General features: G+C 35.5%; 1 protein-coding gene across 2 annotated transcripts in view; it reads right to left on the bottom strand.

Annotated features, from left to right (window-relative positions):
- The window catches only part of TIAL1 (TIA1 cytotoxic granule-associated RNA binding protein-like 1), a 40,896-nt gene that overhangs the window by 6,895 nt on the left and 19,051 nt on the right, over positions 1–14,950 (bottom strand). Inside the window, exons 1-6 of one of the 2 annotated variants that reach the window (XM_009325900.1) lie at positions 11,661–11,675; positions 8,439–8,535; positions 4,887–4,985; positions 4,520–4,574; positions 4,122–4,209; positions 2,138–2,213 (exon numbers count right to left, since the gene is read on the bottom strand). In XM_009325900.1, coding sequence (XP_009324175.1) covers positions 2,138–2,213; positions 4,122–4,209; positions 4,520–4,574; positions 4,887–4,985; positions 8,439–8,450 — 330 coding nt within the window. In that variant the 5' untranslated portion in view covers positions 8,451–8,535; positions 11,661–11,675. Of the gene's footprint in view, positions 1–2,137; positions 2,214–4,121; positions 4,210–4,519; positions 4,575–4,886; positions 5,037–8,438; positions 8,536–11,660; positions 11,676–14,950 lie in introns of those variants that run through there. The other variant, XM_009325901.1, reaches the window with a different exon arrangement.

Raw genomic sequence — 14,950 nt, 5'->3', positions numbered from 1 at the left:
AACACGAAGCACAAGGGAGAAAGAGAACATATGGACAAGTTAAAGCTGAGTGGCTAGCATTGTCCTGCCTCACACTGAAGGCTTCCAGCTATAACAGACTCATCTGAAATCACTCAGGACCTTGATCCTCCTAAGTTCTAATTACACAGAGTGCTCATTTTGAAGACAATACATAAATAGAAAAAAGAAATTACGAGAGATGACCAATAAGGAAAAAAAAAGACAAACAAAACACCAGACAACAAAAAACTTATTCAAGCACCCTCACTCCCAAAACATAATGAGTGAGTTACAGTTGACTAGGAAAGGAAACTAGCTCTAATGAATCTTGCTGTCAGTCTTGAGGATCAAAGCTACGACAAAAATGGAATGGAGCCCCATGCCATAACTGTTCCAGTTCAATGTAGCAGTTTAACTTTCTCATAACTGTGGTGTGCATTAAGACCTCACGCTGGAGTACCTGAAATCTGGAAACGTATCCCGCTTCCCCAAATCTAGCAGGATGACAAAAAAATTCTGAAAAACAGGCCTTAAACTACCAGCTCAGGATGGTCATACCATAACCCTACAGGTGCAGCTGCTGTTTGAACAAACAGCAATCACAACAAATTTTAGAAGTACTTTTTAGTATTACATTTAGAATTCATCCATTAATTTTGCAGAATGAATACAGATTTTAAATTGGAGTTTTTACAGCTCAGTCTTAAAAGAATCCAGTAACTTGCATTCCGTATAACTGTTACAACATTTCCCCTATGGTCACAGAAACCAAACACAACCATATGATAAGGGAAGAGGGGTACAAAGAAATAAGACATCTATTCCTCTTTCCTATTTCAGCTGCAACACAAAATGAACGAAGTGTAAGTGGAAAAAATACACTAAATCAAGGCATTCAATTGTAATATGGCATTTGCAAATCTGAAGAAAAATTTCAACTTTTTCTTCTGATTAAGATTCAGCTCCAGATAAACTGTTACAGAAGACACAAAGAGTCTTGACATGTAGGACTTCTGACCACACAAACAGGCTTATATGCCTAAAATCCTTAACTGTGTGTGTTTTTCCTATTAAGGAAAACGGTTTACACAGTTTCCCCATGTTGTCCTAAACATACCTCTAAACACATACAGCTCAATTTTCCAACTGATTTGCACAAATTTCTTGTGCTGCCAAACTTTTATTTAACTTCCAAATTACCAAGAATTATTTGTTGAGTCAATTGTATTGCTATAAATGGTAGGGCATAGCACTACTTTTATCAGTACTATACTGATTAAATTCTACAAATAACATCTTTAATATCTGTATCAGAAAGGGATACTAGTCACTTGTTGGAAGCATTTTTTTCCTAAGCATACATAACATTATCAATTATGTAACACCATCCAACACAAAACCAAGAACCTTCAGTTTTACAATATGCATAAGCAAAATGCTTTAGAAGTACAGAATCCACTCTTAGCTGCAAATTAATTACTCAATACAAAGAAGCATCTTGGATTTCAGAAAGTTCTAACAACTCAAGCAAAGGACCAACCAAGAGCTTTACTGAGATGCAGAGCTCAAGCAAATAAATCCAGCCATACGTCAGTGTATGACACACTTGGTTGCATTAGGTCCCCAGAAAGGTTGAGCTTTGGCATGAACCTGGCAAACACCAAACCCTGCTGTGTAGTGCGGCACTGCACTCCTCAGGACTGAGGGCTCCAGGACATCGTTTTGTAGGGGCTCCTACCTTACACAGGGAACCGCACTGGACCTGGCACGGTGCCGCAGCTAAGAGACCCAAAGCACTACTGATCGGACCAGGCACCCAACTCACCGTAGGAGAGATGGTTCCACAGACTAAGCTGAACTATCCTAACACACCCAGACAAGCTTTCTATGTTCAGGAACCTTCTTTCACAATGTTCTCGCATCTTTTTTTGCAATGTTATCATAGCATCGCTGTCATCTGAATTGTTTCAACCTTTAACCACAAACCGCGGAAGTTTTTGACTAAAGTAAATTTGTCCCATACACACAAATTTATTTCCCTTGGGAAAGTCTGATACATAGTGAATATATAAACAAAGAAGCAAAACTAGAAGTGGAAAATAGGCAATTATTTCAAATCTACATTGTGATTACTCACCAGTTTGTTATAAAAAGATACAAAACCATAGCCTTTTGACTTTCCAGTTGCCATATCTTTAACTACCCGTGCATCCCTGTGAAAAGAAGCACAGCTATATGAGGGTAATATTAATAACCTGCAAAATAAAAACTAAAAGGAACCACACACACTGTATTGTGAGCATAATTTTTTCTTATAAATTCAGTTAGCCCTAAAACTACAGTCATTCCTGAACTCTCCCTATTGCTTCTTTACCTGTTAGAAAAAAGCAGTAGGACAAAAAAAATAACATGTAATAAACATGCAACCTATCCACATAACCTATACTGGCTAAAACTAGAATGTTCAAATTTGAAGTATAAGAGAAACAAAGTTTCCTTTTCTAATATTCTATTGGCTAGGGTCCTCTAAGGTTTACTGTACTATAAATTACTGTAACAATTCTATCTAATTTACCATGCATTTTCTATATAGTTAAATGTCTTCTGCCTAGTGATACAAAATATATGAAATATTAAAAAATCGAAAAAGAGGAAAAAATAGGAATTAAAAGGCATACATGGCCTGTTAACAGATTTCTTTATTTTTCTTGGTCAATTCTCTACCATCATTTTGGAGTTTGGGTAGCTGTAAATTTTGAAAAATTGACATTTTCAGAAATTTAAGAAAGGAGAATAAAACTAACAACAATGCTAAGCACACCAGTACGAAAACAACAAATTTACACAGAAATTTTAGTGAGTAAGTTAAAATGATTGGAAATATAGAACTGCACTGAATATAGAATGTTAAAATGTAAATACTAAAATATGTATATATAAATAATGTATAATAAGAATAAATAGAAATGAGAAAAAATCTACAACTGAGTTCCAGTGTGCACAGTTCCTTGCAGTTAGCCTTCAAGATCCTGTCCATTCTTATGAGCAATTCTGCAAAATAACCAGAATGCTATTACTTTTAATTGTGACTTGGACTTTAGAAAAACTGCAGGTCTCAGGTATAAATATAGATTGAGAAACAGAAACCTGAATTATTCTCTTTAAATTGATTTTTAAAACAGTACTACTTACCACATTAAGAGACAAAAAGCAAAGTAAACAAAATAGCAGAGGTAAGAAATAAGATTTATGATTCATTTAAAAATACGCGTATAGAACAAGAGAAAAATAAGAATTTTGTTCTTAGAAATATATTCCTGTAAAGTAGTACAAAAACATTCATGTGCAACTTTGAAAGATTTTTATAAAGATAAACTGATAGAAGATTAACAGACTTTTTGTAGCAGTACTCTTAAGGACATACATACTTTAACACTCACAAGGATTCTTGTAGTGTTAAATATGTTCAATTAAAACACCAGGTGATTTAGTATCACCTGAATTATCTATGAGAAGTTTAAAGAAACATTCTCTTAACTGGCAGAAATGTGCACATATTGTAAATCCACCATTCTTTCATTTAAATATTATAATATTTAATTCATCCCGTTATCATCCAAAAAAGTAGATTTCATTCTCATAAGAATTAGCTTTTTTCAAAACGTTCACAAGTTATTCAACTAGCTGCTTCATAAAATTATATTCTAATTGCCCAGTTTTCCATACTGCCTATGAAACGCAGTACGGATGCATACAAAATACACTGAGGATGCAACATATACCAGTTGTCAAGTCACTACTCTGTACACATTCTGAACAACAAAAAGTCACGCTTAGGAACAGTAATTACGTTTTAATAAAAAGTTGAAGGACATTAACATATAAATTAGGTTAAAAGCACATTGCTTTCAGCAAAACCAGAGCACAATTACATTACTGTATTTACAATCGTGATAGATACTGAGATTAAACAATAACCCCTCTTTACCACCCACCCAACATAAGGAAATTAACATCAGAAAAATTATCTAAAAAGATAAGAAATAACATTTCAACTCAGAAACAAATTTTCACTGCCATATTTTCTAACTGATATTGGAAATGTTTATTATGATACTTACGATATTTTACCAAAAGGAGCAAATGCTGACTTGATGTCTTCTGTTGTTATTTCTGGACTTAAATCCCCAACGAACACATGGAAGTGATCTGAAAATAAATAATTTACTAATCAAATATTTAACTGCTATCTAAAATTTCAACTCCTGAGAAAGTGATGCTCTGCACACAGCACTGGGAACCAGGAACGCCCAGGATTCCATTTGATGAGCAGCAGCAATTTAATCTGTCCACTCCAGTTTCCCCAGTTGTAAAGCAGAAACAGAAGAATTAGTTTGCAAAATTCTATTAAACACAAGATGGGAAGGAGAAAAGTTATGTTTAAATGCATTTATGACAAATTATTACCACGTTGTGAAGAATTTGTGTAGAAGTGATACTGTGGCATTACTTTACTTACTGGATGTATCTTTTTTCTGGCTACTTGGTGTTGTTGCCCAGTTTACTTTGACCTCCTGAAAATAAGTATAAGATTTAGTATAAATTCACAAAATTCTTACATTTTATAAGTTCATTCAAGGGTGGATTACAACTGTCAACGTTTACAAATCATCATTCAATATAAAATGCTGTAGTAATTAGAACATCACAAACTATATGTTTCCTAAACAAGACTTACTTTTTTAAATCAGTATTTTTAAAATATTATTCTAACAATAGTTAACCTTGGTGAACATCTTCAACAAAATGAATGCCCCACATTTTTATTAATATTTTTACAGAAACCTATATTCCTTAAATCTAAGATTACAATATAAGCAACTTACCTTTCCCAAAATTTTTCTCCCATTCATAGCAGCTAATGCAGCAGCTGCATCTCTGTGTTCATAAAATTCCACAAAGCAATAAGGGTCATTGCTTGTATGCTGCAAAACAGAAAATCCAACAGAAGAGTTGACCCTTCTGCTATCGGGTTGCTGAGAAGAAAATCCAGGAAAATATATTACTTATAGTTAGAAACTTTGAGAATGATTTGCATTAGATTTATGAAATAGCCTTTGACATTACACTTAAATGCAAGATTCATTAAGATGGACTTTTTATTAAAGGTCTAGCAATTTCTGAAGTATAGTTTACTTTGTATGAGGGCTCAGTACTTCAAGTTTACTAAACTAAAAATAATTCAACTACCAGAAAAGTGATCTACAGACTGGATGGAAGGGGGAAAAAAAGGGGAAGAATAGAGAGAAGAACAAAAAAGGTTTTCTGCCTCACGTATATACTCAAAGCTTGAAAGGTTTGTTCCCCAGATACATTTTTGCCAATTTTCTCTCTCCTCCTACTTAAGAAGTCTTTCCTTTTATTTGCCTGAAAATCACTAGCAGCCAGCAACCTAGAAGTTGCATATTCTCAGTCTCAAGTGAAAAATGTTATACCCAGCAACTGGGAAATATCCCTTTAAAAGGACTCAAAATATAGTTTGACTGAGGGAAAAAGATATTAATCAATTGATTGTTACTCTGTTAAATCTTGGGTATAATCTGTTTTTGTAGGATGGCCTATTGAATCACCTTTAAAAATACTGACAAACAAAGCTCACTGAAGTATTAAATGTACCAGAATATTAAGTGCAAAGAACGTAAAAGTTTCCAGAAAAGTAGATCAAGTGGAAATGATGATTAGAATGCCAACTTTAACACTGGATTTAATGTGCCTAAAAGATGTAATGAGTACAAGAATTAGAGCCTTATGCCAAAATATCTACTTTAACTACTCTGCAGGCACATGGACCAAAAGATGATAAACATTAATATTAAACTAAACAAATTATTTCTTACAAGCACAGGGAAGGGTCTAGCACGTAAAGAAACTAGTTCGGCATCAGTATTCTTGCACATCAACCTTCCCCACTGTCAGACAGAGCATAGCTCTAATGCAAGTTAAGAGTAGGTCTTCACCAGTTTTACTATTTAATTTCTGGAAATTCAGGCATGCCTATATGGGCAAAGAAATCCTAATTCTGCCCTGTAAAACTGGATTGTACATCTTCAAACATAGTTCTATCTTCACCTGAACAAGGAAAGCTATTAAGATCTAATAGCTGAACTGATCACAAGGCCTTTATATACCTAAAATGATAAAGTAGTCTGAAGTCATCCTTCTAAACACTGTCAGTACTAGGTGTCTCTAACTGATGCAAAATGAGCCGGCAAGAGAAAGTATACCTGAGATTATAAAAAAGAGTTTAAGTCACAACAGCCATGAAGTGCTCCAAAAGCATATTCGCCCCAGATCTACCAAAACAGTAAGCCTTAATTCACCCCTCTTCCCATACTACTTTCCTGCTGCAATGAAAACAAGATTTTGGAAACCCCTTTAAGGCCTTAACAGAATTAGTGCCGTTTATACTTCAACTGAAGTGCAATTTTACTTTTCGATTGGGGGGGGGTGGGGGGTGTCTCCTTTCACACTAAGACCTTGTCTGAACATGAGAAGAGCCTCTTTTGCAGACGCCCAGATCTTTAGGTGTTCAAGATACCTGTAAATGCTAGTCACACCATCCCTCTAAGTATTATATACCCCCAAAATGAACACTTGAAATCTCTAAACACTTGACATGTTCATGTCACATATTCTACAAATGAAAAAGAGTGAGCAAACAGTTGATACACCTGGCTAAAGGGTGGGGTGGGGGGGGAAGAAACCACAAAAGGAAAACATTCAGGTATAAACTTGACTGATGGTGGTATTAACAATGGACAGGGAAGAACCACTTAAATGTAACTCAGTGCCTATGAAAAGTTTACAACACACTGATTAGAAAGATGGACAGTATGGACAGGTACTTTGACAGTTAAAAGCGTTGCAGCTGCAGGCCAGTTCCAGCCTAGAATCCAACCTGCACTTGCTGACTGCTTGGTGACAGGTGCTAAGGTCAGCTGAGTGCGTTCACCTCTGTATGACTGAATATAGCTGCAAGTAGCTTTTTGTTTATCTACTTTATTTCATAAAGATGTCTCACTTGTTATTTCTATGGTTATGTAAAATCTTAAAACCACAAAGCCTAAATCAAGGTAAAGTGACTTGGAATTTCTCATCTGGTTCTCAAGAAATCAAACTGACACTACCTCCTCTCAATCAGCTGAAGGTTGGAGCAGCAGTACCTTATTTCTGAAAGCTATATGACAATCAAAACTTTCTTCAGAGAAAGACTAACAACTGTGCTCTGTTATCCTTCTGTTTAGTTATCTTTCTTCAATAACCTTATAGAAAATGTGGCAGAGCTCTTCACTAAAAAGTTTCAATAAAGTGACACATGGGAAATCATTAGTTAAGACAAAGATGAGAGTGATTAAACAAGCATCAGGTGAATAGTAAGCAGCTAAAAAACCAAAAAAGCAGTGTGTCACATTGAATGGAAAAGACAACCACAGAGGAGTTACTAGTAGTGTTCCTAAAGAAGTCTGGTCGCAAGACTTGCCTTTTAATACTTTCATTAATGATCTTGACAAAAAAATAATGTGACTGTACTCAGGCAATCTGTAATTACAAGTTAGTACGAACCGTAAGTAGTAGTAAAAAGTAGGAAGAGCATACAGAAAACCAGAGTTGAGGAACCAAAGATTAAACCTAGCAAAAGTTCCAATTAGTCCCTGCCTGCTCAAAGTTAATCAGTTTTAAATGCACAAGGAAGGAAAAATACTAGGGAGTGAGAAGCTGCCTAGGATGTGCCAACAAGATCACAGAAATGGCTACCAACCCTAAATGTACCAGAGTATTCACAACTGAGAGAAGAAAGTATTAATACTTACCACCAGTTTGTACAAAAGACCTTATCTGGAATACTACGGAAATTTTGTCACTTTGTTTCAAGAAAAAATTAATTTAAGAACAGACAGGTGCAGACAAGAGCTATTCACACTGGCACAGAAGAGGCTCAGGAAGAGCAGAACTTATTTTGAAGGATTTTATACTTTTCATCCATAGTGAAGAAGCATTTGAGAGGGAAAAGAATTACTGAGGCTTATGTTCAAATAAAGTGAAAAATGTACAAAATAGCCATGAATAGCACTTGAAACAAATAAGGTTTCTGATCATCAGAACAACATTGCTCTGAAAAGAGGGGGTAACAATCCTTTCAATAAAGTGGAATCTCATCATCAGCTGGTAAAAGGTACATCAGGGCTACAGGCAAAAGTACAGGACTATACACATCAACAGGTCTCTTCTGCAAAAAGTTATCCCAAAAGCCAAACACAATCAACCTAAAAAACCCACTACCAATAATGTCAAAAGAAGCCCCCAACTCCATTTATTCTGCACAACTTTATCCTAAGTTACATTATATTTGCTATCCCCCTGGATGTGGAAGGCCTTACCTCTGTTATCATTTTACAGCTTTTGCATGGTCCAATCTGGCTGAATAACTGAAGTATAAGAACTTCAGTCACATCTCTGGAGAGGTTTCCTACATAGCTACACAAGGAAATAAAACCAACATTTTAAATCAGAAATTTTCATCTTTTCAAATGTAATTATGATTTTAAAATCTTAAATGACTATGAAAAATGTCCCTTTAAATATCCCAGGTATCTTAAAGACAGTGTTTACAAATTACTTCATGATATAGTTTTAATGCAGCATTCATGTGGTTTCCAAATTATAAAGTTGGCTACACAACTGAGAACATGAAGCTCGATGCAGACATAATACTGGACACCAATATCTAGTGCTAATCATTTCTTTGGCAGAGAAATGTCAAAGGCAGGAAGCACACTGCTCAAGAATGTTGGGTAGAACAAGCAACCAACTGGGCAAAGATGTTTTAAGTTTCTCTTCCCACCGAGCATCTAATCAAGACTACTTCTGAATTTGGGTACAAACCCACACCTAACTCCCATTAGTTCAGTAGTAGCTACCAGACATAAACTGTGCTGCCTTGCAAGCAACCAACCCAATTTTTCTGTTTTCCTGAACATTTGGAGAACCAGCCCACTCACCAATAGGCAAGGCAATTTATGCAGCATTATGCCATAGGAATGCTCCGCACAGCATCTATCTCAACAGCTACCACCTCTGTAAAACTCCCCAAAATTTTGGCAGTGTTATTTTAGTATCACCCATACTTCCTGATTTTTTTATTTATAAAACCTTAGAAATAATTCCAAGTTTTGAAATACCTATCAAGTTTAGATAGAGTCCTAGATTTACCCAGATAGCCAGAAATCCAATAGCAGAGTCTTAGAACTACTTCTAGATACTCTGCTACATTTTACACTCACAAAAAGTAAAACCAGGTCACAGAGATGGCTGAGAGAGTCATGAATGCAAAACTGAATTCTTAAAAAAAGTGACTAATTTGTAATCAAATTGTAAACAAAGTGATCAGTTAAGAGAAAGGCTTGTCACAGCAACAGAACTCAAAAGTCGTCAGCACAGGGACATGCATTATCTTTACAAGTGAGCCTGTCAAGACAAAGTATTCACATGCAACCAGTAACATGAGCAGAACTTTTGTGACTTAGCTGTGAAACAATATACATATTACTAATTTTACTCCAATCTATTATAGAATGTCATAATACAGTAAACTAAAGTCAGCCTGAGCTGTTAATACACTTCAGTGAACATAAACGTGAACCAGCGTTTCTTAGTCTATGCATAAGCCAAATTCTTTTTTTGAGTACAACAATTTAAGTGCATACTTCTTTTGCTTAATGGACATCCCTTTAAAAATTTTGAAAAGCGATTTCTGTGTTTGACAACTGGACTTTCATCTAGCTTCAGCAAAATTAAAATGGACACTATCTGTTTTCATCTGAACACCACACAATTATATCAACAGATTTTTGTTTATGTTGTTATTCGTTCAACAACTATGAAACTGTTCTGCACCTTCTCAGTCAGGACTTAAATGCTACACAAGATCCAGAATGAGTTTCTTATATATCACCTGAATATAGAAACATCCATTAAAAGCTTTTACGTACCCATTACTTTCTTACTAGATATGTATGAATTAATAGAAGCTACATTTGCAGCCTGTATCATTACGAAGCATTTCAGTAAAGAAGTTAAAGACTGCAAAATTCTGTAAGACCCATTACAGGACAAATTGCCCATCTCATAGACTTTTCAATTCTCTATTCTGAAAACTTAGCAGTTAAACATTTTCCGTACCTTCTTTCTGAAACCTTAACTAAATTTTTGTTAATCATTCACCAAGATTAAATTGTAAATCACTAATAGTTTTAAATGGAAATATTAACCTTTGCAGATACTACTAAAATCAGATGGAAAATATAATTACAAGTAGGAATTCACACATAAAGTGTCAGTACTGCTGTGAACTTATTACTAGTATTTGTTTCCTTTGTACATTGTAGAACAGTATTAGTTAACACCACAGCTTAACAGCATACAGCACCTGTACGGTAGCACTGACATGAAATTAAATACAGTGAAGTCCTACTAACATTATTTCTACTGCAAAATCATATACAGCAAGAAGTACAATTAACACTATAGAAAAACAAAATCTCAGCCTCTTCTGCATAATATTAATGTGGATTTTGGAAATGTAAGAATTCTGAAAAGGAATCTGAAGAGTTCCTCTTGGTCTGACAAAAAAAAGTCAGGAAAAGCCATTCCTTCGAAATCTATTCAATTAAAGTAAGATTACATTAATTACGCTAATTATACTAACTGCTAGAAGAGACATAGGTGGTTTTCCAATACCACTATCTCTTCATCAAGATAGCTGTGAATGAGAATGTTGCATCATGAACTTTAGCTATGAAACAGGCTGCCTCTTCATAAAAATCAGCAGTGTACTTCTGGACCACCTGATTGCTAGATTCAAATGGGATGTAAAGTCCTAATGGTCCATTAATTCTCCAAACGTATATGATAAATACTGCCTTGATGTTTAATATTACCATAGTCAGAAGGCATTAATACCTTTCACAAGCTGCTAGCACTCTGAAACATGAATAATACACCTGCTGAGAATACTTCACAATAAAAGGTTCATGTAACAAGGGCAACATCCACAGAGACCCAAATCTCTTGAACTGCATGTAAAAGATGGGAATACAAACCTCTACAAATTTGAAACAATACACTAAAAAATAAGACTTGATGGTTACTTTCACGTCTTTAAGTAAAGTATGTTGCAGTAACATTACCTCCTTCAGTACAGTTAAAGATGACTTAAAAAAACACCATGCAAGCAAACATCTTCAGTGTACAATGTTTGAATACTATATAACTAAGGAAAGAACACATTAGGAACAGAAACCTTACCTTTCTGGAAACACAAAACTTTCCTCAGTTGATGCTAATCACCCACCACACATCGCCAGCCTATTGGTGCACCCAGTTTTCCCCTTTCTATCTCAATTTATACATGATACAACATAACATAGTATTTTCTATTCTACTTCATGAAACCAAAATAAGCAGAACCACACCTAAAGAAAACATATGGCTTTTAACATGCTATTGCATGGTATTTCAATCTTTTTGTTTTGTTACATTCTAGAGGATATATTATTCAAACTTTTAAAAATTATAAAACCCAACAGAGAAGAAGCACTTACTATACTTTTATAGGCTGTTGTCTTGGTTAATGTGACAGGGCAGCAAAAGTTGTGGCTTTTTGCATACAGGCAACAGTGTTTGTTCCCTTCTGCAAGTTTGAAGCACTTAAATACCAATTAATAAGCACATACAAAAAAAACCCCAAACCATGTATATATATCTATATATATCTCCTAATATAAATTTCAATATATTACACTTTTGAATGCTGCTGACAACACAAAGAGTAAGAAACGGTATTTGAAATTCAGAGATCTTGTAAAATTATCTACAGAATAAAAGAAGCACGTATCAGCAAGTAATGAGATTTAGAATTAAACTCTTTGGCTTGAACAGAAAAATCCTCTTTGTGAAGGTTTTCGTTGTATCCTAGACAGGTAAGGAAGAAAGGGACATTTACAGCCACTACTTCTAGGTCCACAAAACTCCCCTACATACTACTTGGAGGAAAAATAGTAAATATGTTTTCACACTCACACAGACAACATGCAAGAAGTGGCAGATTCCATAGTTAAATGAAGGAAGTATGATAAGCACTAAGGTAACTGATGTGGTGAAAAGCACATAGAAATTCTAGTCAGCATCTCTGCCTAGCGCTAGTGAGCTACTGGAAATAAAATGATACCAAGAAAAATCCATTCTGTAGACTCCACTAGCAGACAGTATTCCTCTACAAGAGAACTGAACTGAAAGGAAGTATAAGAGAAGTGAATCCAGCTCCTGGTTCACAGCTGAAATCTTACTTCTGCACCCCATCCAAATTCCACAACACTTAGAATATCCCATGGCAAGGCTAATGATATAGTATCTTGTAGGTATTCAGTGAAGTTTTTTCTAAAACCATTAATAAGAACAACATACAAATTTGGAACTTTTCTTACGGTTATCAGCGACAGCTGGTAACATTAGCAACAAATTAGGTTTCTGATAGCTCAGTTTCCACTTTAAAGTAGAAAAACGACTTTGATACAGCTTGTGATGGAAGGAGATCCAACAGTACTCACAGAAAACAGCTTTCAAGTGTTCTATAAAAAAAAAAATCAGAAGCCCACAGCTCATTTTAGGACCAGCTAAAAAATTACACGTTGTGAATTTTCTATATCACATTTGAATTAAGTGGGGTGACAAACCCTACAAAAAGGCCCCTTTCTCAAGTTATCTTCAAATTATTTAGAGCAGTAAGGAAAACTTTTTGGCAGAAAATATTGAATGTTACTCTTCACATTTCTATGAAGGCCTACTGGTTATGAAATGTGAGAAATAAAAATGCAAATGGTGTCTATTTTCTATATTAAGCCTCAGAAACCATTTTGACTTCTTAGAGGTTCATGACTGACCTATCATGACTGAAAACAACAGCCCTGTAAGTACTGCAAATGGAAACAATTATTATTCCTGTGATATTTAAGATGGGCATAAATGTTAGGTGAACAGTGGTTAGGTGGGTTTTTCTTTTTACAATTAAAAAAAATGCTTGCAAGTGTTAAAAAAGAAAACTCCTTCCTAACCTACAGGTTTAGTTTTTCTTTCCTGAAGGAACAAATGAAATACCAAAGACATTCATAAAGTATCACTTAAACTATCAACCAAGTGCCTATGCACATGATCAAATAGCTACAGAAACAATTTGTTCTTCACTTGCTTTTTTCCCCCCACCATAAAAACAAACAAACAAACAAAACCAAGGAGTTCAACAAACAATATTATTAGTTGTTCTTGGAGGCCAATGAGTTTTATTTATATGAGAGATCATAACTGCTCTACGTGAAAAGTATTATCCAGGATAATAATCTTTAAAACACAACTTGCAACTCTAAATTTAAACATATTTCAGATAAAAGTAGGGACAAGAGGGAGATGTAAGAAATGCTACAGCAGAATTTTTGTGTTCTATGAAAAAAGCCCTCAAATAATTACCAGAAAGTAACCCTACATGGCTGTGGTTACTACAAAACTACTAGGAAATGAATGTATGTGCTGTTTATTAGTTTGACAAATTAAACAGAGTCACGTGTGCAATAAAACATCTTGGGCAGCTGTAGAGATGCTATTTCAGACATCTTAGTACAAATGTAATTTTTTTCTTGTCAGTGACTATGATATAAGTCAGGCCATTGATGGATGCTTTAGTAAGAAGAACCCACTCCCAATGTAGTACCAGAACTTGTTAGCAGTAAAAGAACATCTTAAAACTTAGTCTAGACATAGCACTGATTTAAAAAAAGAGGAGCCAATCAGGAAGAGAGGAACCTTGAAAATTAAAGAGTAAAACACTGTGTACCTTTGCCCTTTTCCTCCCTCTCATTCTAAAGCAACACTCTGAAAACTATGTCCACTATCAGGGCCAAGCAAACTCAGACCACTTGGGTAGTCAACACAAAAAGCATTTAAGATATGCTTATTTAAACTGTGCATCTCAGGGAGCAAGGACTAAGTACTTATACTACACCATAAACAAGTTAAAAAAACTTCTGCAGACATAGGAAGGAGAAAAAACACAAACTGCCTTGAAAAGCCTTAAATGCCAAGTCATCATTTTGGTAGTAGAAACGAACTAAAGCAATTCAAGAGACATTTTACTCTGTTTCAGTAGTTTCTTTAAACTGGCCTTCAATCCAAATTATCTTTGAAAACCTTTCTGAAGGCTACTGTCCCAAAAATTAAATAGACAAAGATTTCATTCGCGCTGTCTTGAGCTGTGTTTCTCATATGGGCAGCCTGAACGTTGTACTGTTGAGACTGCCTTTCTTATATGGACAGCCCGAACACTGTACTGTTCATACAGCACGTAACATCCTCTGGCAACTGGAAACTGAAAATCTATGAACTAGTTAAAATAATCAACAACAGAATTACGTTCAAGTGCCTAACGATACATACTAGCCCCCCTTGTATAAGTCAACAGGACAAAGAAAACCCATCAAAACCATACCTGCAGAGTTGAAAAGAACTCAACAGCAACCAAAAAACCTCAAATTTATATTTTTAAACAGATGACAGCCACCAACTGATTAAACACTGCCTAGAGAGACACGGCCAACATATAGTTATTTCTTTTGCCAGGGCCCAAGAGACTGTTATTGAACCACACTGTACGATACTAGAGGGAAAAGCAATTTTTCCTACCCTGCCCGCTATAGAGAGTTTCGTTCTACGGCGTTCCCCATCTCACCCACCGCAGGAAGAACACAAAGAACTTTCCTAACGCCGGGACCGCCGTGAAGCGGGGACCCGAGGACGGGCGACCCGACCCGGCCCGCTCCTCCCGGCGCCGGCCCCGGGAGAGGCT

The sequence above is a fragment of the Pygoscelis adeliae genome, unplaced genomic scaffold (assembly GCF_000699105.1).
Source record: "Pygoscelis adeliae isolate BGI_AS28 unplaced genomic scaffold, ASM69910v1 Scaffold4, whole genome shotgun sequence".
Lineage (NCBI taxonomy): Eukaryota > Metazoa > Chordata > Aves > Sphenisciformes > Spheniscidae > Pygoscelis > Pygoscelis adeliae.
Note: the sequence above shows the minus strand (reverse complement) of the source record. Positions and strands in the feature narration are given on the sequence as shown.